The sequence below is a fragment of the Scylla paramamosain genome, chromosome 1 (assembly GCF_035594125.1).
Source record: "Scylla paramamosain isolate STU-SP2022 chromosome 1, ASM3559412v1, whole genome shotgun sequence".
NCBI classification, from domain to species: Eukaryota; Metazoa; Arthropoda; class Malacostraca; order Decapoda; family Portunidae; genus Scylla; species Scylla paramamosain.
In genome coordinates, this window is record NC_087151.1 from 25,073,681 (window position 1) to 25,098,520 (window position 24,840).

The 24,840-nt window shown below is 42.9% G+C and overlaps 1 protein-coding gene across 1 annotated transcript; it reads left to right on the forward strand.

The window, feature by feature from the left end:
* The first annotated feature begins 23,669 nt into the window (after positions 1–23,669).
* LOC135103768 (keratin-associated protein 5-3-like) lies at positions 23,670–24,308 on the forward strand. Its single transcript, XM_064010530.1, has one exon. The coding sequence runs from the start codon at positions 23,670–23,672 to the stop codon at positions 24,306–24,308; it is 639 nt and encodes a 212-aa protein (XP_063866600.1).
* Positions 24,309–24,840: the final 532 nt, after the last annotated feature.

The window sequence follows — 24,840 nt, forward strand, 5'->3', positions numbered from 1 at the left end:
TCCTAGTTTTGTTTGGTATCTTGCACTAAGCACACACCGCGCCTCCTACAAGAAGAAACTAAAGCAAAACAAGCCAAAATCCAATAAGTAGTAAGGATAGCACGTGAATAGTTTGAAATGGTGCTGCGCGTTTGTTAGAGCTTCAGTATAGCGGGAACAAATCAAAACGCGAATCAAAGTAAATCAACCATCACTCTGAACATGGACACGCCTCTGCATCAGGACCCACGGCAGTTGTTTCAATAAAAAAGTCGCAAAGAGGCGCCTTGCTCTACAAATAACATTTGTTGACCTGCAGCGAGATGCCAGAAAAGCGTAGCCAATATAATCACTCACTGTGATGAATATTATAAAGAATCACAAATTTCCGGAATTGGACCTTAATTAACACTAGTAAAAATACTGGTTGGACACTTTTTGGATGTGTAACCACAAAAAGTTTATATTAATTGCATTTGTATAATTATAATTTACATCCCTAAAACTCTAAAATTACTCTCATTAATGACTTACTGCAGGTCTCCCTGTGACCTTTGCTCGCCACTGGACTTATGATTTGGCATACTGATCAAATGCGTCTTTTCAAACTTACATTTACACAAGGTTCAACTGTATCAACTGCCAACATAGTTTAAAATCATATTTTACTGAAAAAATGCATAGTTGAAGAAATAAGAAACAACGAAAGGTTGCCTTAACTCAAGATTAAAAAGCGCAAAGCAAGTGCAAACCAGCAGGTCAACTTCCCGCAATGTTTCGTCCTTGGCCGGGAAAATTCAGTTCATGAGTGTTGATCCACTGATATTTTGGCGCTGCAACGCGGTGTGTGTGTGTGTGTGTGTGTGTGTGTGTGTGTGTGTGTGTGTGTGTGTGTGTGTGTGTGTGTGTGTGTGTGAGTAGGTGAGTGGGTGGGTGGGTGGGTGTGGGTGTGGGTGGTGGGTGTGTGGACGAGTTCGTTTTCCTGCTTCAGCGCTGTTTGATGATACACAAGTTCTATGGTGTACTCGTAAAGGGCACTTCAGGCGCTCTCTCACAGGTAATGATATAACAATGAATAGTTTGGTGTTGATGTGAGCACGGATATCTTTCATGTGTTCACTATAAAGAAAAGTGATGAACTATTAACGAGCACTGCAACGCTGGACGATTAATCTATTTCTATTCCACGTTGTTGTAAAGGAAGCTGGTCCTTCAGGCGCTTTCCTCCCAACAACCGATTTACCTTTCTCGAAAAGAAGGAAAGGAAAAAATCCGTCTGTCGTCAACTTCTGAAACTGGCGGCAGCGGCAGCGCGACCTGGATTTCCGCCTTAAGGTTTAGGGACGGCAGTGACTGGAGGAGTCCATATTTTTCGCAAACCCTTTTTCAGCAGACAGGAAGGCAAACACCGCGGAGAACTTCAGCATTTGGTGAGTTTAAGTTATGGCCACCTTGAATGGTTTATAGACTTTCTGCGTTTGCCATTTTCCCGTGTTCTTGTTTTCTTCCTCCCCTCCTTCACGTACACGCATTGCAGTGTCAAAACCCCTAGACCGTCCACACGCAGCCACGAGGACTAATACACGACACGAGAGTTGTTCACGGCAGTCAGTGGACGTCTGTGTATCGCCCATCATCAGTGACACTGAGTATATATGGATATATGACATTTTTTTTAATCCAGAGAGAGAGAGAGAGAGAGAGAGAGAGAGAGAATACACATGCACAAGTGGATCAAAAGGTAAAGATGGGAGGAAGGAGAGAGCTAAGGAGGCAACATTTACGCAAACTTTTCATCCGCCACTTCTAAACTTTCTCCCGTTCCAGGCTCCGACGATGTCAGAGCAAGTTACTTCAGATGTTCGACGAAACAGCGCTCCCTCTATCCCAATCTCCTTCCTATCCAGCTAAACTGGTAACGTCATCTATGGCTTGGCTCTTCTCATCCTTTCCTGCGTCCATATTGTTATAATCTCTCCGTCTCTGTCCCCCTCCTCTCTCTCTCTCTCTCTCTCTCTCTCTCTCTCTCTCTCTCTCTCTCTCTCTCTCTCTCTCTCTCTCTCTCTCTCTCTCTCTCTCTCATTCTTGTCTTCGCCTGAAGTTTCACAATGAAAGTCTAGATGTTGCGTGAACATACGAGACGGAGAAAATTGTTAACCAAGAGTAGATTCGAGGCCATGGTTTGAGATGAAGTTCAACGTTAACTAATTTTCAAGACATTAAAACTCTGAAAATATCCTTGTTGGTCTAATTCGACAGGGTTCTTGACGAAGATTAGGATTTACTTGCTAATAAGTCCAGTAAAGTTGACTGATGAATTGACAATGAAGTCTATAAAAAAATACTGCTTAAATTGTCAGAAACAAGAGCTTTGCAGTGAGTAAAATAAATCCGGACTGTCAAGTCAATATTTGCAGTAAAGGAATGCAGCGTTCATTCCAGCTGTGTTATCGCAAAAATCGACGTACTTGTAATGTTTTCGTATTTGTTTTCAAAGCACTGAGGGTATACTTTCCACTCGAATTCATTGCATATTACAAGGTGCAACACTACGAACACTATTACCACTGTGCTGCAAGGCAAACCCTGCCTGGTATTACAGCGGCAGATCCAACAGATACCTTGCATGCTCAAACTTCCTTGTCCCCACGCATTTTGCTGGTTATAACCATTAAGCTTCCTAAAGTTATTAAAAATCCTTTAAGTAGCTTTTCGTGTCTTTTTTTTTTAATACACACACACGGGCAGGCCGGACCCGTGCTGCTTGCACCTTTTGCTGCATGTTCTCACACTCACTCAGGCTCCCACTTAGTGTTTTCCCTCTTTATCTAGATTTCCTTCCATTCTCCCTTGTGCCCTTATTGCCTGCTTGCATGCCTCACTGCATCACTGTCACTGCTGCTCATCTGGATGATGGATAACGAAAAAAGAAAACCTGATTCAAGCTCGTCACGAGCCCCATCCACCCACCGCACCAAAAACCTGAACATTGATAATGAAGAGCGAGGCGCCCCTTGCCCCTTCAATGAATCACAGCAGGTTGCCACCTCGTACAAAGCGAATGAATCAAACCAATCATTGCAAAAGAATGACGTACAAATCTTGGAAAATTTATAAAAGAATCACGTTTTTGCTTGCTTAGCGAGCTTGTCCTTATTTTTAGTCACTACTTATGCTCTGATCAGACTGTACGTACGTTCTGGGTCAGCTAGATGGGACGTACCCTAACCTGTCCATCCTTCCTTGCGAGTTGATCAATAAATAGGCACCCAAGTTAACATTAAAGACGGTAAGCGGGAAAAACTGGAATACCACACCCAAACCTATGTACGTCTTAATTAAGGGACTTTTATTCATCCCAGTCTCAAACCTTACAGGAATAGTTGTAGTGATCCAGTACCGTTTCTCGCAATCTATCCCCTAACTTGCGATGTAATAGGTCATAATAAAGTGATAAATATATAAATAAAACATAAAAGATAGTGTGTGTGTGTGTGTGTGTGTGTGTGTGTGTGTGTGTGTGTGTGTGTGTGTGTGTGTGTGTGTGTGTGTGTGTGTGTGTGTGTGCGTGCGGGCGTGCGTGCGTGCGTGCGTGCGTGCGTGCGTGCGTGCGTGCGTGCGTGCGTGCGTGCGTGCGTGCGTGCGTGCCTGAGTTCATCCCTGGCTGGGAAGTTTAAACAAAGTCAGTGCAATCGTTGTAACATTCATATACTCATTAACTTAAGCGATTAAGTGCCGAGCTGTGGATGGATATAAATAGCATGAACTCCGATCTGGCTGGCAATTATATCAGCTCTGAAAAATACATTATTCTATTGTTATTTTCACCATTAGTTGTTGTTGTTGTTGTTGTTGTTGTTGTTGCTGTTGTTGTTGTTGCTGTAGCAGGAGTATCGTTATCGCTATCATATTATACTTATTGATTTGTACGGATCAGTTAATTATCAGTTACATAAATTAGAAACACATAACTCTTTCACCGAATTATAAGGAAGCCGAGGTAAAGTTAAAGTAAAGTTGAGAACATACACTACACCTGTGAGTGGCCACGCTCCTCACCGTCTCACTGACCTTCGATCCTGTCGCGGAAGGCATCCCTCACCCGAGGACGCAGGGCCAATGTGACATCCAAGTTTCCACAGTTTACCTTCCCCAGGTTTCCAAGGTACTATCAGATTATCGACTAATCTAAATGAAGGCTGAATAGTTGGGTGAACTGTGCGCCGACTGCACAACCTGGATTAGAACAGGGGCCCGCAAAGTTGTAGCCAGGCGCGCTAGCCTCTGCACCACGGCGATGTGTAGCTGGTAGGAATAATAATAAATATAATACAGATCCACTGTTTCGTCCCATTAAAACCCATATGCACCAGTAATCTATTAATGCGTTTAAAGTACAGCAGTGTTTGCGTGGTGGTGGAATGTTTTACTGGTATCTAATGGCGCTTTTAAGGCCGATGTGATATTTTAGTGCTTCATTTGATCGAAGCCACAATCAACACACTGACAGATCATAAGTGAGCTGGAGACTAATTTAAACGCTGCAGATTCAAAAACATGTAGATCACTGCCGTTGCTTTCTTGTCAATTTTTCTTTATTTTACAGTATTACCAGTTGTATTTATGCGAATGCCTTGGTAACAACATGACTATGAAGGTACCAGATCAGTCAGTCGTAGTGTTCACCTCGCGTCACGCCACCACTGAATATGATATCACCACCTCGGCGACGTAATGATAACAGCTGGATATACTAATGAAAGTTCGTGACATGGCCATTTTTTTTATTTACTTCTTTTTACCATTAAGATTGATAATATATGGTGATAACATGAGCACTGAAATAGCAGAGTCGCTTGTTAGGAAAACCAAAACAGCACAACTTTCCTCGCTGCTTGCAGGACCAAACTTTATTTTAATTTTATAATTAACAATGATCCGTAATCTGCTATAATGTGCATGACTGCTGAAAACAAATGTCGTACATGCAACCGAGGATTTTTTATAATTACTATGAGGCAACGTTTGGCTACATGCATCAGGTGTGCCGGTAACAGCTGAACTGAAAAATATTCACAATCTTGGCAATCACAAAAAAAAAAAAATATATATATATATATATATATATATATATATATATATATATATATATATATATATATATATATATATATATATATATATATATATATATATAATTTTTTTTTTTTTTTTTTTTTTTTTTTTTACTCATCTATCAGTGTCTTAATTAACTTAAATGTTGGTTCTCTGATGTAGTTTGTTTTTGTTTTCTCTTTCGTACTAGCTAGAACGATATTTTTCAAGTTAGAAAACAATCTGATTTCGTAGGCAACTTCTTTCATTTCTAATCACACACACGTTTCTGCACATCTGAGCATTTACGTCTACAGCAGAGGTACAAGAGGCAATAGTTCAGAAGAAAGATTATTACTAAGGTAAGTCATCGTGCTTCCCTCCCTTATGATACCAAAATAAGTTCAGCAGGGCGCGCTGAGAGACACGGAGGTGATGTCGTGCTGGAAGGTTGCCCCCTGAGGTCGCCTGGACATGGGATCCATCCGGTCAATTTGCAGTTTCAACACACCAGCAAATTCCTGGTTTCCGTCTGCTGATGTAAGTAGGAGACTCACTGATTTCACCCTTCATTTCTATCGTGTACGTCTCGTTAGCGCAAATATCTTGTCTCCAAATCATCCCTCCCCATCCCTAAAGCTGGGCCGGTGGGAAATCGAAGCTATTAGATGAGTGAAGCGCAAAAAGTATAATCTGTCCTTAAAATGAGGTTTTAAGTCACCAATATCAACTAAAATCTGCTAAAAATATACCAGCCGTGGCGGGAATGACTCGGTGTTGCAAAAGATTTTATGATGAGGTTCAGTTACATGATCGTAACTTACCATTTGGTTGTTATAAATGGAGTTTACCATTAAATTTTGTGTAGTTACTCATATAATTCTACCATGCACTTTCTACTCTGTGTATTATGTTCAAATTATCAAAAAGTTCAGCAGAAGTTCGACGTTTAAACTTTGCTGGTTCCTGTTGGATGTTCGATACGCAGTGTTCGATGCATTTCTTATTAAAACCTATATAAATCGTTCTAGGCCAGCAAAACTCGCTCTCTGAAAACCTAAAGCCCCCAACACCTCTGCTGTGAAATTAAAACATGAATACAGTAATTCCTGCAAGAAGACGGAGAATACAAAAAAGAGAAACCTGAACTTTACGGTTTGGGTTCACGAAGCAGGCGAGGTTGCAGGTAGAGGCAACTGCTTGGAGTTATCTGCAATAAGAAAATAAAAATCACACAGCTGTGGTATGATGTGGTGTCTCTTCTGTCTCACTTGCAGGTGCACTGGATGATTTCCGTTAAGAGACACACTTGTATAATGTCTGTCAGCCTACCACTCTTATACTCTAAAGGAAGTATTGCTGTGATTCACCAGAGCAATGTCCAAGTAATAATACTATATCGAGTTGAAATACCTTAAAAAAAAAAAACCTTAAAAGAAATAATAATAAACACGGACGCGAAATGCACACACCACAGGAACATGACACCAACTAAACTGCAAACACGCCGCCACCGCGTTCCGACTTCAGAAAAAGGCTCATAACACATTAATTCGAATTCTGGTTTATCAAAGGTGAGGTTTGTTCTATCGTCGAGGTTTCACTGTAATTGTGTGAAGCAGGAAGCAGAGCGAGGAAGCTCAAGTTTTCCCTTTTTTTTTTCTTAATCTATGATTCTGCCGTCCTTTGTGCAATTATGACCAGGTACGGATATGAACCCTCTTGAGGTACAAATGTAGGTCACGTGTCAGTTAAGGCTCGTTAGCCAACAGCCACCAGGGAGCGCGACCTGTATTCACAAATTAGACGTGTGACGTCAAGCACGTCGCCTCTCTTAAAGACGTGATTCCTGAGATCTGATATCGACTTATGTGCGTAATGTATTCAGTAATACACCGTTGATATACATACATCATCGTACAGGATGATTCACTACTTTCCTGCATAATGCCTCACCACAGAGTGGCGCCACTCGGTGCCTCAGCTCGCAGGGAACATTGCTCACTCTGTACTGTAGACGTCGGTGGTCTCGGTTTCGTTAATTATACTTGTTAATGCTTATATTTTTTTCTTTTCTTTTGTTAATGCTTATATTGCTTCTCTATATATTTTTTTTCTCTCATTAGCTTCTTTTTTAATGTCTGAATCCGACTTGAACAGATGACCACGACCACGTAATGTTTGGCTCCCTCCTTCACAGGGACGACTCCCTGCACGACACTGGCTGCCTTTCAGTGCGCACCACACATCTCTGGTTTCCGCTGACTGGCCTTCCTCGCCCAGGCAATTCTCCTCTACCTCTACTGTATTCTGACCCCATCCCCGCTCCTCAGCAAAAAAATAAATAAACAAATAAAAAAAAATTAGCCATGCATGAGAGGCAACAAAAGCTGGGTGTGCATTCTTTCCCACGGCGCACGTGCCTCCCATCCCGCCGCAGACAATGCTGAGGCTCTGCTGCCTGGGAAATGGCTTGACTGTCGTGGCTTCTCTAGATGAGACTTATATGTACTGAACCTAAAAATAGAATTAACCCGCATTGCATCATCATCATTATCATTCTTTCTCTCTCTCTCTCTCTCTCTCTCTCTCTCTCTCTCTCTCTCTCTCTCTCTCTCTCTCTCTCTCTCTCTCTCTCTCTCTCTCTCTCTCTCTCTCTCTCTCTCTTGACATCCGTCTCCCTCCGCTTCAATCTCGGCCGGTCCTCTTCATCCCTCTCGTCTCCACCTTCAGAGAATTCGTCACTTGAAATTCTCCGCGGCGAGGAATTTCACGCCATTCATCCAAGTTTCCAAAGCCAGCGTGATCCCTAAGAACATCAATCGTGATTCTCTGCAGGCAATGGAGGCTGCACTGGCCCTTCGCTCTGACAAACTTCCGCTAACTTTATTTTTTTCGCTGCGGTGGGAGTGAGGAGGGCAGCAGATGATTCTCATTTCTGCTCCTGCCGGTGACGCTGGTGGTATGAGTGTGGATGTGTGGGTGTGTGTTCCAGACAAGTGCCATTTCTTGACGCTCGCTTGTCATTGGTACACGTATACAAACAGAACATGAGTGAAGAACAATTCTAAAAGATCGTATCAATCACAACTGTCACGTTAAGTGGTGAACTTTGTAACGGAACACTGAGTGTCTGGACTTTAGGAAACCTTTCGCCGCGGAAAAAAAAAAAGTAAGAAAGAAAATGAAAAAAGAAAACGAAAATCACTAAAACTATCACACACACACACACACACACACACACACACACACACACACACACACACACACACACACACACACACACACACACACACACACACACACACACACACACACACACACACACACACACAGAGAGAGAGAGAGAGAGAGAGAGAGAGAGAGAGAGAGAGAGAGAGAGAGAGAGAGAGAGAGAGAGAGAGAGAGAGAGAGAGAGAGAGAGAGAGAGAGAGAGAGAGAGAGAGAGAGAGAGGGTATACGAGTGTGCTTTAGTGCTGCTGAAAAAAAAAAATTGAGAAATAGAAGATAAGTGGATGGGTCACCACTACACGCCACCTTCTTTAACAAACATGTGACAGGAAATTATATTATGCAAGCACTGCACATTTCACTGATGATTTCATTTTTTTTTTTTTTTCTGCTCTCCAACCTGCACATACTTGTCACTCTGCTGTTTATCATCTACGAGTATGTAATATACTCTGTCTTGAATTTCAAGCTTACTTTTTGTAACATGTAAGAGCTATTCCTTCTTTATTGTTGTTTGTGTAGTTCTTATTTATGCCTCATTCACTAATTAATTCCTTCCATGGCGTCACAGGCACGAAACCGTCACAGCCAAAGTGTTTCAAAGTTGTCAGACAGGGGCCCATATTGATATCTTAAACAATGCGTCTTTTTCAGCCTTATTTTATATATCTTTCTTTTCTTTTTCATCAATTTCCAGAGCTTAGGCAGTAACATATTTCCTCAGTGGACGATATGATTCCAGCGTCAGGTTTTCCTACTGGCTTATTCGACTAACATCACTCGCTCTCATGCTCTTTATTTGACAAGAAACTCGACACTATTGTAACAAACCGATTTATGGTACCTCGGAACATTTTGCTTTTGTCGATCGCCGCCTGCTAGTGCCAATATGGTAGATATTCTTGAACAAGTATACGAAGTCCTTTTCCTGAGCTACGCATCCCAGCATGAAACCATCACACGTTCTTTTTTTTCTTTTTTTTTTTTCGCCGAAAACTCAAGGTCCGTTAGCTTAGGAATCATCTTCCTAGGTTTTTTCTTTTTTCCAGGAGTGACAGTCTCCCTCCCTATTCCTCTTTTTTTTCCTGTAGAGCTGCCTGGCTCTCCGTACACTATTTTCACAGTAGGTGCGTAGCTGAGTGATTTTCCCTGACAGACGCTGCAACACTTTCCGAACTTGAAAACTATTATCTCCGCTATCCTCTAACGCCAGGAATGCTCATAAAGCTGATCCCACTTTTCCTGAAGACATGGTCGTTCACTTCACTTGCTGTTCTACCGATCATGCATCATTGATGGGAAAACTGCGTATAGTAGCTGTTAAGACCACCTCATTCCATCCTGCTTCTGCTCTGAGCCACCACTGAGATGGGGAAAACAAATACTCATATAATCTTCAAACCATCGAAGTCGATGTCCTACACAACGTCTCTCTCTCCAGTTCTGTCGGGGGACGTCACTGGGAGCGCCTCACAACACGCCACATTCGCCGTAGTGACAGCTTCCCCGTGTCCAGGGGAGTTCAGCCTTATTGCGATGACTGTTTGGTCCCCTTGAGTGTGCTGGTCGAGTGCCTCAGTTTGGGAGTTCTGCCAGAGGCAGAGGAGTAGAAAGTGTTTCTCTCTCTCTCTCTCTCTCTCTCTCTCTCTCTCTCTCTCTCTCTCTCTCTCTCTCTCTCTCTCTCTCTCTCTCTCTCTCTCTCGTCAAATGGAAGGGAAAAGTCTGCAGTTCTTACAGAGTGTTGGTCTTCATGACTTGCTGCAGTATTTAGCGGTAAAGTATTTTGTTTTCAGTCTTATACATTCTTCTATCTTCCTTTTATATAGTCGGTTTTAGCCTTTTTTTATCTTTTTTTTATACGTTTCCAGTCTCTTTAAATAATGTTTAAGCCACAAAATTAATTCAGCACTAAATGATCTTGATTGCTGCCACGCCATGAATGCCTTCCCAGTCCATCAGTTCCACATCCACGGCACGGTAAGGAAGCAACAGCCTAGATCACAGCGGCACTGCCAGACCGATGGAAGTGCGGGACGGGTTCAGCATCCTAGAAACACGTGCCCTCGGGTGGCGCTGATCACCACCCCGCCACCCCGCCGCCTCGCCACCTACCCACCCCGCCACCTCACCACCTCACCGCCTCGCCACCTCGTTCCCTGCTAATCTAGTGGCGTGACGCTTGATGTAATGGGCGATGATTAAGCTGCTGAACTGATGAGGGCAATTCTCTTAAAAATAGAGTTCTTTACTAATAATAACCAGCACTTTCATTAATTCCCTCACCCATTTTGACATTCTGTGCCAAGAACGATTAGACCATTAGTGACTGTCATACACACACACCCACCCACTCACACACACACACACACACACACACACACACACAGACATGCGCGCGTTTTTTGGCTCCCTTGTCCACTACGATTACAAACTCAACCCGTTGTCTTTGCTTTGTCCAAACTTTCCTCCGCGTCGACATTCTTTCTTCCGCTCGCTCTTTTCAGCACAACATCCAAGGTGAGATTGTCCTTATTATTTATTGTTCTATTTTTTTTTTTTTTTTCAGCTGCTGCCTCGGAATGTCACTAGTGTAACAAACTGTGGCTGTTCTTTTCTTTTCTTCTTCTCCTCCTTCTTCTTTCTTCTTGTTTTTCGTACCTGCTATTGTTTAAATGTCTACTAGCACTGTTATCTCTCTCTCTCTCTCTCTCTCTCTCTCTCTCTCTCTCTCTCTCTCTCTCTCTCTCTCTCTCTCTCTCTCTCTCTCTCTCTCTCTCTCTCTCTCTCTCTCTCTCTCTCTCTCTCTCTCTCTCTCTCTCTCTCTCTCTCTCTCTCTCTCTTTCCCTTACCAGTAACAAAATCCCACGAATGGATACAGACAGTCACTCCTACAGACTGCATGGCTACAGCTATGACTAAGACTCTTACAACCCCTTAAACTGTACTAATTATGCGGTTGACTCTCCTATTACAATAATTAAAACAGTTGGCAAGAGGAAAATTTATCCCACAACCCGACACTATAATTTATCTAAGGCCCACGTGAAATACTCCAGCAAAAAGAGAAAAGTAGTATATTCGGGGAACTGCTCCAAACATCCCGCTGATGGAGACATAAGGGAGAATATTGTAAATCTGGAAAGCCAGCGAATAAAGTCTTGGAGTCCATTGCAGTGAGACCCCACCACTATAACAGATGAAGAGGGATTGTGGGGTGGTGGAGAGAGAGAGAGAGAGAGAGAGAGAGAGAGAGAGAGAGAGAGAGAGAGAGAGAGAGAGAGAGAGAGAGAGAGAGAGAGAGAGAGAGTAAAAGATAGACACAAACATAAAAAAAAAAAAAAGAGGAAAAACCGTAAAACAAGAGTGATGATCCAGAGCGGGGAAGGTGAGGACGGCCGGCGGGTTGCCTTCTGCCACGGGATCCCTGAAGAGGTGTTTACTACGGCAGGGGCGTGTGCAGAATTTACGACGTGTTTTTAGTGGCCCAGAGCCGGACTCCATAAAAGAGAATTATATATTTTATGAAAGCGTATAATGACGTGGAAGTATTATGAGAATGAAGCGGCATGAAAATAATGATAAGCAATAACCATTTAGTATTTTGCTTGTGTACGCAGAGTATGAAGCGGACTTGATGCAGTTAACATTTCCGTTAGTGTGTATAATTGCCTTGACGTCCTCTTTGGCCTTGAAGCAGAAAATAAAAGTAATCCTGACGGTTACTTCTCACTTGGTACTGGGGTGGTACTCTGGTCATATGGGCCTCAGGTCAGATGATCCTCAAGACTGATCGGCTTGAATTTTACAAATAGGCCTCAGGACGTTTGGTACTCGAGACACTTGGTGACCAAACCACTTGGTCCTCAAGATGTCTCTAGGCTCAGACGTTTGGACTGCAGGCTTCACACATTAATATAATGTTCACCAAACCATTCACCTACTTACTCAACCACATCCACCCATCCACTCAACCACTTAATCACCCCCAATGAATTAACCCATCCATTCATTCAACCACTGATTCTCATCGATCCATGCATCATTAGTGTGTGCGGATCCACATGCTGCCTTCACTAGGCCTGTAGTCCAGACGTCTGAGTCTAGAAACATTTTGGTGACTAAGTGGTTTGGGCACCAAGTGTCTCGAGTACCAAACGTTCTGAGTCCTATTTAGACTGACTTGAGGTCTATATGACCTGAGTACCATCCGCCCCAGTACCAAGTGACTGTAAACAACACTAAATAAATGCGTGATTAACCTTTGCACGAAGAGATTATTAAAGGTAATACAGAAGCGTAGAGTAAAGTGATCACAGTTGCCTGGAGGCAGAGAAGACAGGACCCTCACACACTGCCACCACTTACAACGGACATTGCCTCTACTGATAAGGAAACGACTTCTAGGTGACACCGCGCGATGAGAATATGTTCTCCATCACGTAACATCAACCGTTTAGACTGATTTTAGAAAGGATCGGATTGTCAATTACATTTATTCCCATTCACTATTCGGCAAAACAAGTCATATTATATCCCTTCGCCTCTTATATATTAGGGACTGACATCTCACTGACATTTATTCTTTATTTGTTGTTGCTCTTGATCAGTACTCCTCTTACGTAAAAAAACAGGTTGCTACATGTCAAGGCTCTATAGGGAATGGATTTTTAATAATATAGGGCTTAGTATCATTGACGAGCGCCGCATTCCCACACCAATCCAAGTATGAGGATTACACAATAGAAGACCAGAAACATATCACTTGCCTGACTTATAGGAGAGAATTTCATTTATCTATTTTTTTTTTTTTTTCAGTCTTAAGATGTTCTAAGAATGTTTCAATTAATATAATCGAGCGGAAGATGGTGTTCCTGTCTGAAACGGCTACGTACAATGTGTGTGTGTGTGTGTGTGTGTGTGTAGATGTTTACAATTGAATAAATAAACATTCGTGTACTGAATGAGGCCAATGACCGCACTGCTAACCACAACTTAAATACCTGCCTGTCTGTATTTCTTTGTTTGTCTCTGCCTCTATCTGCTGTCTGTTAATAATTTTTCAGTCATCTCTTCCACATCCTCTCTCTCTCTCTCTCTCTCTCTCTCTCTCTCTCTCTCTCTCTCTCTCTCTCTCTCTCTCTCTCTCTCTCTCTCTCTCTCTCTCTCTCTCTCTTTCTCTAGTATTAACACTCGGCCTCCCCCGTAATTTCACTTTCGTATGCAAGGTGCAGGAGCGCCGTGACCTGCATTCGTCGCCTGTGTTTGTGTTGCTATATTTTTTTGCTTGCTTGTGTGTGTGTGTGTGTGTGTGTGTGTGTGTGTGTGTGTGTGTGTGTGTGTGTGTGTGTGTGTGTGTGTGTGTGTGTGTGTTTTAGTGGTAAATGTTATTATTATTATTATTATTATTATTATTATTATTATTATTATTATTATTATTATTATTATTATTATTATTACTCATGACAATGGCAACAACAGAAATATGGCAAAAGCTGCAAGACAGTTCTGTTACCCGAGTGAACGCTGAGAGGGCGGCTATTTTTTCTCGTCCTTCGACCGCAGAGTAGGAAGGAAAAAAAGGTGGTGTTTGCAATGACGGGTCGCTGGTGAGGCCAATTGCTTCCTTATTTGTACGGCTCAGTTGAAAAGCGGAACCCAAACACTCCTGGCCCTCAGAGCAGCGAGGGACGTACGCCTATGTAAGTACCTTGTGTGTATCTGGCGGACGGGCGGGCCGACGAGGACAACGTAACATGATAACGGAATGAACGAAAACACAGACGACGCAGGTAGAAGAGGAAGACACAGAGAAATACAAATACCTGACAAGTGAAATAAAGATAATCGTTGTGACTATCGGAACGAAATGTGCAGTAACTCAAACTAAATGAAGAAATGTTTTTCGAAATATAAATCAATATACAGTACTTAGGACAATTTGTAATAATTACTTAATTATTAAACAACATAAGGATGAAACATTTCCATTAATCCAAGTTTCAGAGCAGCTACACACAGTCTTATCTATCCCATCCACACATACAAAAGTAGACTTGGTTTAGTTAAGGAAAAAGAAAGCAAATTACTGTAAGTCATTCCAGTATAGAAGAAGTGAGACCCATGTGATTTTTTATATCTACATTTGTGAAGCATTGTGATCTCAGTCATAATCGTAGGTAATTTTCCTGGTTGTGTCCTTGTGTGTGTGTGTGTGTGTGTGTGTGTGTGTGTGTGTGTGTGTGTGTGTGTGTGTGTGTGTGTGTGTGTGTGTATTTTACCTATACTTTATATGCTGATTTGACTTTCATGTAGTGTTGCAGTGGTTGTAGCAAAGAGCACATCACCACTATTGTTCCGTAATCGCTGACATTCCTCGCACTATACTAACATGAAACTTCGTAAGGTCTCTAAATAATAGTATACAATCCTCTTGAGACATTCAGATAATGCCTTCAGCATCCCCTAAAATTTGTCTCAGCACCCCCGGGGAGTGGTAACATTCCACTGCTTGAGAATATTATTAAAGTAAGTAGCAACCTGGAAACAATCTCCTCACTGATTACGAACATTATTCTGGCTGGTCACTCATTGCAATGTACAGAGAACTCTACATCAACTAATTGCATGATGGACGTCTCACCATCACTGTTTTTATTCTAACTCGGCAAGAAATACCAGCCAGCTGCAGAAGGTAAAATGTGTACCACTCAGCGTGCAAGTTTTACACATGTGAGCACTTGCCACTTTCGAAATTGTTCTAAAACAGTCGCAAGCTCTGAATAACATTAACTTGCCAACACCGCACGCCTCCATCGTGCACCTTAGATTTGACAATAAAGAGGAATAGCAAAATGCATTATTTAACTAATGCACTTTCTACACCTCTAATATGCAATCCTGCATTTCAAAGTAGAATTAAGAGATAGGCAATATAATATTTGAAAATATACGACCAGAAGCAACACCTAACATTATTTATGACAGCATTCAACTTCCTGCCTCGCAAATTTACGACTAAATAAATAATTTATGCCTCACCCAAGTGGGGTGCGACAAAATTAAGCACTATGGAAAAATATAACTCCCTTTATCACACAGCACTTTCTCATCGGAGCGTCCTTTCTCCGCGCCAGGCTGTCTGCCTTGCTTCACGGGCTGGCTCAAGACCCTCCAGAAAACAACGATCTAGTGTCCCTCATGGGCGCGACAACCGCGAGGCTGAGTGAGTGTTGAATATTGGCACTGCAGAGTTACAGTGCCAAACAGGAGTTTCAGCCCAAAGAGAGGAAGCGCAAAGCGCCAGCAGAGCGAAGCGTGGGATATGAACTCCTTTGCTTCTCTTGTCACACGAAAAACAGGTATCTCTGGTGGAAAATAATTCTGAAAGGAAGCCAGAAGATAAATCACCGGGCTCAGAATGACAAGGGGGAACAGAAGAGATACCCAAGGACAGGAAGGAAAGTGCGAATTAAGCCAAACGAGTAGAGGCGATAATGATGAAGGGATTAGCATCTCATCTGTCTAATTCTCAATAATATCTAAGCCATTAATTACATAGACATTGTAGAAAATTAAGCGGAGGGCGGGATAGAGAAGAAAATCAGAGGGGAAAAAATAGCAAGCGAACAAAACTGTGCTTGGGGACGCGGTGAGGGTCTGCTGAAGGGAAACGAAAGAAATATGTCTCAACAAGAGGAAGTTGAGAAGCTTTTCATGTTGTTTTACAAAACTGCTTAGATATGCGTCAAAGAGAATAGAACTCTAAGTGTGTGTGTGTGTGTGTGTGTGTGTGTGTGTGTGTGTGTGTGTGTGTGTGTGTGTGTGTGTGTGTGTGTGTGTGTGTGTGTGTGTGTGTGTGTGTGTGTGTGTGTGTGTGTGTGTGTGTGTGTCCCTTCATTAAGTATAAAATCAAATAACATACATAATTCCATATACTGTACTGGGAGCACTTTTCCATCAATCGGATGATTGTCACAATTTGATTGTTGGTTAATAAAATCCACGTTGTAAATATCACGAAAATGCGAAGTGTGGCTGCGTAACGCGTTGGTGCGAACACAAGTGGAAAGAGGACATCTAAAAATCGATTCTTCAGTGATAGCGGAGAAAAACTGTCACTCAGTGATGCTCATACACCCACTTCCCTCCTCCTTTGTTTCGCGTGAGCCCCTTGCTCGTGGAATTTGTTGCTCTTAAAGCTTACGTTATTCCATATTTTCAAAGAATTTGTAGGGGCATCAACAAAGCGTCAGTAGTGGAGAATATGAGGCGCGAGGTGAAGTGCAGGAAGGTTGGGTGGCGGGCACGAGGTGCGCCGAAACTATCCATGGTCATGGTTTATAGTCGATACAGCATTCACTGCTGCTGTGTTGTGTTTCATTGCGATGTTTTGCCCTCTGATCGAAGAAAACATCAATTATTACGCTTTGTCAACATATCTGAGAACTCAAGGTTGAGGAAAAACATAAAATAAAAGTGAGTGCAGCACGCAGCTCGACATATCCTGTGTGGCGGTTCTAAATGTAGCACCGGCAGCACCTCCGAGCTACCCATTGCCTATAAATGAAACCATTACTTTTTGCTTTTAATGTCACTTGTCTAAATTTTCAAATTTTTATAAAATTTTATATACGATTTAATATTGATTATGCGCAGAATTAAGCAGATCTATAACGCACGAACAAAACACAAGACGAAGTACAAAGAACAAACAAAAATAGAAAAAAAAAATATCCCTCGGGAAGGATTGGGGAGACGAAGTGTGATGGAAAGTGAGAAGAATTACACTAATGGTGCCTCAGCTAAGTGGAGGCCATTAGGGCGGGGCGGGGCGCGTCCTTTGTGAGGGCTGCCGCGCCTGATTGCGAGGGGTCACTCTATTGCACTTCAGGCCTTCATTATCTCCAACGTATATTTATATTTTCACAAAATGACCCTATATTATAGATGACTCTAAGCTGCACCCCGGCACACCACGTCAACGTTCTGCCGTTAATTGCTTTCCGTATGGAATGAATAGCGCTCTTCAACCAGTTCTGTGTTTTATCTGGGCATCCGTTACTCACCAGTGTGTTCGTGTGTCGGAGGCAAAGCCCAGGCACATCCACAATACATATCACGTATTATTTATCTGCAACACATCTGGTCGCGAGACAGCGCAGAGAGAATGACATGGAACCACCATACATCGTTAATTTCCTCTCGTGTGAATGACTAGCAGTCAAGGGCCACTAACAAAGGGAGAAAGAATCACCGTCATCTTATTCACCACTCATTGTGATTAATTTCTCCATGCGCTCCACCATCGCCGCTGGAGATTTGTCAGGGTGAATAATGAAAGAATTATGCAGGACCTCTGACTAAGTTTAGCCCGCACCTTGTGACGCCTGGACCCATCCCAGCCACCACGCCGCGCTCACCCACGTCAAACTCCCCTGCGTTGAGCTATTTCAGGCACCCATATCACCTAGCAATGCTTCACCTTCCTGCCTGCCACACCTTCATTTGCCTCGCGCTGTCCATCAAATAAGTGAATATACACATGTCATCACTCACGCCTTCCCTCCGTCACCACTCCACATTTTTTTCGCTGATGAGTCGTTATACTCTCATCTCTTCACCAGCCAAGGCAAATAATATTGTCTGACTTAGTGTTCCATAAAACCTCTCGTCAGCTGGTCTTATTAGAGAATATAGCATTAGTCCAACAATTCTATGGTCTTGGGCTTCATCCTGAACTGTACAACTCTCCATTTCAGATTATTCTCGAAACTCCTTCCAGCACGGAGGCATGAATACATATAACTGAATGTTACGAATATGTTCTAGTCCTAAAGTTATCGTAACCTTTGTTATGAGCAAGAAAATCTCAAGACTGGATCTCAGGAATGGAAAGTTTATGTAGTGACTTGAGTGTGTAAAAAACTATATGTTTGTCGGTGATATCACCTTTAACTAAGCATGTACGGCGTTGCTGTAGCAGCCGTGTGGAAACTGATTCTCCCTCCTAGATGTACAGACAACCGCAAGCTTCAAGATTGTTCATCTATTTTGATTCTTTTGTTGTTTGCAGGCCACTGACAATTAGCAGCATCATTTTCTAAGCATCATTAAGAATAAAATATATCAATAACACCAATTTTTCAAGGCGAACTAATAAACAGTGAACATAAAGGGGGCGCTGCCAACTTATCGGTGACCTTTCCCGTGTCCTCTCACATGACGTCTCTTCTCTCGGTAATGCCAAGGAGTGTACCTGCGGCCTAGTCAATATCACGTCTTATCACGCTCCTTTCATAATGATTTAGTGTGAAATGACCTGAGAAGACATAAATTTTCTAGTTATTATTCCAACACTGTCTCAAACTTGCTTTCCTAATTGTATGACATGAATTCTCTTCCTCTGAGCATCCCACACCTCGGCTCATGTCTCTGGTGTGACTGATAGCACCACTAATTTCTTCTATTTGACATATTTTTAACTATCTTCAATTTCATCCTCAGCTCCCCGCCTGTTCCATAGTATTAATTGCACATATGATCACAACCTTGAATTTATGCAGTTTTCGTTCACTTTGCTTGTGTTTCAAATGAAATATATGATGTACAGCACCAAGTCTAGTGTGCAAATATCTACGAAACTGAAGCACACACTGATTCATTTTCTCGAGTTTTTTTTTTTTTTCGCTTCAAAGTTTTTTCCCTCGATGATACATAGAATTATCCTAAAACATGGATTACATGAGTATCCATCACAGAATACTGAGTGAGATCTGAGTAATTAGTGTGTGGCTGTGTTAAACTTAAGTTTTTTGATTTACTCCTTTACCTGATTATCTTTTCACGTGAAGCGGAACATTTTCAAATCAAGCAACATGTCGGCAATTTACTCACATCAGATCGTCGCGAGTTTTGTGGAGCAGCAGTGAGCAAGTAATACTGGTATGATAAATGTTATTAATACGTGGTACTACCTACGTCACTAGTTTTCAATGAACATCCACACAGGTTTTGATGAGGGACACATCTGCACACAGATACGAGTACAGCAGAAATTTTTGCGATAACGTATATTCTTCTGCCGTTGATTGAATTCAAGGTTGACTAACATTTTCTTTATGTAAAAGTTAACAACGGGAAAAGATTTATTTGTTATGGTAGATATGCAGTCTTATTTTTTATATTTATTTTCACATTTATCCTGTAATTTATAACATTTGTTTGATATTATTACCGTATACCACATCTGTAAGCGTAAAATTTGTTCCTTCTTCAAACATTTCACAGGACATATAATGGAATTACTGCTTGACTGAACAGAAACAGCGGAAACACTTCGCGAAACTGATGTTCCCGCTTGTGGTCTCATCCCGCAGCAAGGGCGGGTTATCAAGAACAATATCTCAACACAAACCAGGTGTACGCAGACTGCTGTCAAACAATTTCCCTGACTAAAATTTAATTTCGGTGTTTGTTTACGGTCGAGCCAACATTGAAGGATATGACGATAAGAGAGAAAAATGAGAATATGAAAAGCGTAAATATGGAGCAGGAAGAAAAGTGATTTAGGGAGAAATATTCTTCCCATCCTAAGCGCCGCGTGCCTCCCTAGACCCGCCGACCTGCTGGAGGGAGAAGATAAATTAAAATCGTCTGCCTTGATCCAGCAGGTCGCGGTGCTTGCCGGGCTGGAGCGATGCGGGGCGCGGGGCAAGGCAGGAGGCGGGGCGTAGAGAGTGGGAGGAAGTGTACAGCCGAGGACACTTGCACTTGTATCACCACACCTTATGAGGCTCAGGGGGTTTTGTGCAGGTGAAGTTCGATGACAGTGAAGGGTGTGATGGTTGTGTACTCATTGTGTGTGTGTGTGTGTGTGTGTGTGTGTGCTTATGTATGAGTGGTAATGGCCAAGGGCAACAAAACTGTATAAAAAGGCCCAGTGAGGCGCTGGTCCCTAAAGAAAAAGGGGCAAAAGAATTATCTTATTTAATATTTGTATTTCTGCGGTCAATAAAATTTAATCTAATCTATGGAATTCGTCATAAAAACTGAAAGATCATTAGCAGCAAAATTAACTTCATGAAGTCAGTATTATGATCACTGTACTGAGGGACTGGCTATGTTAATGTCGCTGCTGCTGCTGCTGCTGCTGCTGTTTTTGTTACTGCTGCTCGCGATGGTGATGTTCATGTTACTATTGCCGTTAACTGTAGCCTTTCTAGTTGCATAAACCCTCCTTAAATCATCCCGTAACTTCTCTTCACTCGATACACCTTCGCCTCACCCTTCATTCCCCTCCCATACCCCACGCCTCCCTCAGAAACCCCTACGTGTATTCCCGTCCTACGTCATCCACCGACTCCTCCTCATTTGGTCCCCTCCCACAAGCCCCCTTAGCCACAAGACACTTATTGGAAACCGATCAGGGTCTTACTTTCCTCCACTGCGCACCGGCGAAGTTAATTTGTTCCTCCACGTTTAGTTTGCTTACTTAGCTTTCAGACCTCGGGACATATTTCATTGGAGCGGCGTCCATGTGTGACTGGTGACCATTATCTGTTTATTGATTAGGTTACCGTGGGGACCTTTAAATGAGTTTCTTCCAATGTGGAGATAATGCGGAAGGAGGAGAGCTGAGGGAAGTAATTTTGATGAGGCTAGCGAAACGGGTTCTGGCGGAGAGGGGAGACGTGTGCATAGGAAGAATATTTGAAGGTTTAAGGGTATGATGCAGGAAGTATAATTAAAAGCAGGGAATGAAGGAGAGATTAAGGGAGGAAAGGAAAGAATAATGGAAGCGGGCAATGTGTACGCCGGCCATGAGCAGAGAAGGAGTGAGTAAGTATTAACGCTTAGAGAAACAAATCTTTTACTGTATCACGCCTGTGAAAGAAAAAAAAAATGTTTATATTTTGCTTTAACTATTCAGAATAACGTCAATATTAAAAGAAAAATTAATAAATAGATAAATAAACATGTTACTCGGTGGGTGTGCTTGAGTGGTCTGGTGTGAGGAGCTGGGAGAGTGGCCTGGTGTGGGGAACTGGGAGAGTGGCCTGGTGTGGAGAACTGGGAGAGTGGCCTGGTGTGGGGAACTGGGAGAATGGCCTGGTGTGGGGAACTGGGAGAGTAGCCTGATGTGGGGAACTGGGAAAGTGGCCTGGTGTGGGGAACTGGGAGAGTGGCCTGGTGTGGGGAACTGGGAGAGTGGCCTGGTGTGGGGAGCTGGGAGAGTGACCTGGTGTGGGGAATTTCCGTCTACTCAGCCCAATACTTGAAAAAATGTTCCCTGTTTCCTTGAGTCTTTATGAAGAGGACTGACTTTCTTCATCAGCGCTAAAATTACTTCAGACTTTACCTTTCAACTTTCAACTTGTATCATTTTTACTTAGTTTCACATTCATACATATTTTACGTATATTGACATGACATTCGTTAAGGCATCATAAGAAATCAGTTATCAGCAGCATCATCAAGCATGGGGCATCTTCATAATTTTATGGAACTGTAGACACGGAGCGAGGTGGTTGCTGCAATACTGCATTATGTGACTGCCCTTATCTTGGTCATGGTTTTGTGAACCACAATGTGAAACACTTCTGCGCCGCATCTCCACTACATTTAAAAGACTTAAGTTGAAGATACACGAGATTTTAAGGGTGTTTTTACGGTGCTAGTGACAGATTAACAACATTTTTACATTACTAACAGGAGAAAACTCTGAAGAACCCTGTTAATCATCTCTGTGGCCTTTGAGCATAGTCGTGATGAGAGAGCAAATCGTTTCAGAACACAGGCCTGTGATGTATATGACTCACGATTCTACAACTCGCTCACTCCCCTTCAGTCTTTCCATGGGTACTTACACCTAGGCTATCACTAGTCAAGCTCTTGCAGTCAATCGTGAGTCCTTTCTGCCATATTATGATGGGTTCAGTAACACAGCTTCTACTCCTCCCACCCGCACTGTACTCCCTGCATCAAACTCCATCTCTCGCTTCATCAGAAGGCCATTAACGTGCTGTCAAACGCTGTTAGTACCGCACGTTCATATTTTGGTTCTGGCTGATATCACACGGCATATTTTACACTTTCGCGCTGGAGAGTCATTAATTCTGCTGACGTACTGGCTACAGACTCACACTCTTTCCAGTTTCCCACTTATGGAAAACACCACTTTTCATCTTTGTCAAGTAACGTGTAATTGAGATACCTTACTTTTTATTTTTATTATTTTTTTATTTTACTTTTTTTTTTTTTTTTTTTGTATCCTAGCGAAAGTGTAATTTCGTTCTTTTCAGGACAATCAAGTACATTAAATTATTCGTATCCAGCATCACCTCAACCGATCAGGATCAGGTGACCGAATACCAATTTTCTTTTTTTTTTTTTTTTGAGATTCCCCAATTACAGTTACGCTGTTCAGGGTAAATTTCGTTTTGTGCTTCCTTATTATCTTCTGCAGTTGTTTGAATATTATTTACATGCTTCTATGTGTTGTTAGCGACCAGATGGTGTAATGATTACCGCAAAGGTTCTGTGCTCAGATCCTCGGCAAGCTGAAGACAACACACACACACACACACTGCACATTCATAAATAAATTTTCAGGTTCTTGTAACGCTTGTGGCGCCATCTCTGAGTTAAAATATTAAACGCCTCTCGTGTTTGACTTTCAGATTACGCCAGCCTGCCGCGCCGTAACTCCATGTCAATATAAACTGAAAGTAAACTGCCAAGCAAGAATTTCACTTTTCTTCCTCAAGTGAAAAAAAAAAAAAAAACTCACCATTAATTGCGCGCGGAGGGGACTGTGCCTGAGCTGCGGAGTAAAGGGATGAGGCGAAATTAACTTTGCTGAGGTGAAGAAGAGAGAGACAAGGGATAGAAGGAACGAGGCAACGAGATGACTATGGAAAAATGAATAAATGCAAATGATGAAACAATGACTCTTTTACCTTGCAGCAGAAAGTAAGAAGTGAAGAAATGAGTAAGGAAAACATTAATACGCAAAAAGGCAAGAAAGAAACTATTACTTTTATATTCTGAGACTGGAGGCAAAAGGCAACAAAATGAATAAGGAAAAAAGACTAATAAATATCAAGACTGAAAAAATGACTTTCTTATTCTGAAATTGGAGGTAAAAGGTAACAAAGTGAGTCAAGAAAAGATTAATAAATATCAAAGATGAAAGTTTTTTCTCTCCTTATTTTTATCAGACTGGCATTACACCCTTGCACAGGTTGAGGCAAGGAGGTTCGTTTGCACCATAATAAGAAAATATAATTGTAGTGGGCGATTCAGTGTTGAACAATTCACTTTTCCGACTTTTGACAAAATTTAATATCAATTAAGAGTTTCACTAGATGTTATGTGTAAATGGTGAGAAATGTGTCTTCTTCTCCGGTGTGTGGGATGTGCCCCGGTGTGTGGGGTGTGCCCCGGTGTGTGGGGTGTGCCCCGGTGTGTGGGGTGTGCCCCGGTGTGTGGGATGTGCCCCGGTGTGTGGGGTGTGCCCCGGTGTGTGGGATGTGCCCCGGTGTGTGGGGTGTGCCCCGGTGTGTGGGATGTGCCCCGGTGTGTGGGGTGTGCCCCGGTGTGTGGGATGTGCCCCGGTGTGTGGGGTGTGCCCCGGTGTGTGGGGTGTGCCCCGGTGTGTGGGATGTGCCCCGGTGTGTGGGGTGTGCCCCGGTGTGTGGGGTGTGCCTCGATGTGTGGGGTGTGCCCCGGTGTGTGGGGTGTGCCCCGGTGTGTGGGGTGTGCCCCGGTGTTTGGGGTGTGCCCCGGTGTGTGGGATGTGCCCCGGTGTGTGGGGTGTGCCCCGGTGTGTGGGGTGTGCCCCGGTGTTTGGGGTGTGCCCCGTTGTGTGGGATGTGCCCCGGTGTGTGGGATGTGCCCCGGTGTATGGGATGTGTCCCAGTGTGTGGGATGTGCCCCGGTGTGTGGGATGTGCCTCGATGTGTGGGATGTGGCCCGGTTTGTGGGATGATCTCCTTTACCGTTAACAGACTGTTCCATTTATAGAGAAATAAAGCCAAGCAAAGAATTCATTAACCTTTCTATGACTGACGGATCTGTCCATCTCTGGAAGGTTTTTATTTGCAAATTTTTGAATCTCATCTCTCCACCTCCTCTCTCGTTACCTTCAACTGGGCATGAGAGAAATCCTTATCCAGTTTAGATAAATAAGGGAAGCCGCAAGAAACCATCAGGCTTACACGAGGCAACCGCTGTGTGTGAAACATACCTACCTATTTTACAGTCTGACGGGAGGCGCAGCAGTGGTACTCTGAGAACCAGTGTCGACTCCTATGAATCAGTCGTCTAGTCAGACTAAATATACACCTCTATGTGGGTTTCATTACCGAGGTATTATTTGCTGAGACACAAGTTTCGGTTCTGTTTGTGCTGATGACAGGTTTGGCCAGGACACGAGGTGGTGGCACCGGCGAAGCAAACATTTGCTCAGATGAGATTATTTTCCTTCACCAAGTCACGTAGTGTTCACCACCCGTGCTAACACTGCCGACGCCATCA

What these genes read in the sequence shown, in the direction of transcription:
- LOC135103768 (XM_064010530.1), top strand. Translation starts at nt 23,670, where the DNA reads ATGTTATGTGTAAATGGTGAGAAATGTGTCTTCTTCTCCGGTGTGTGG.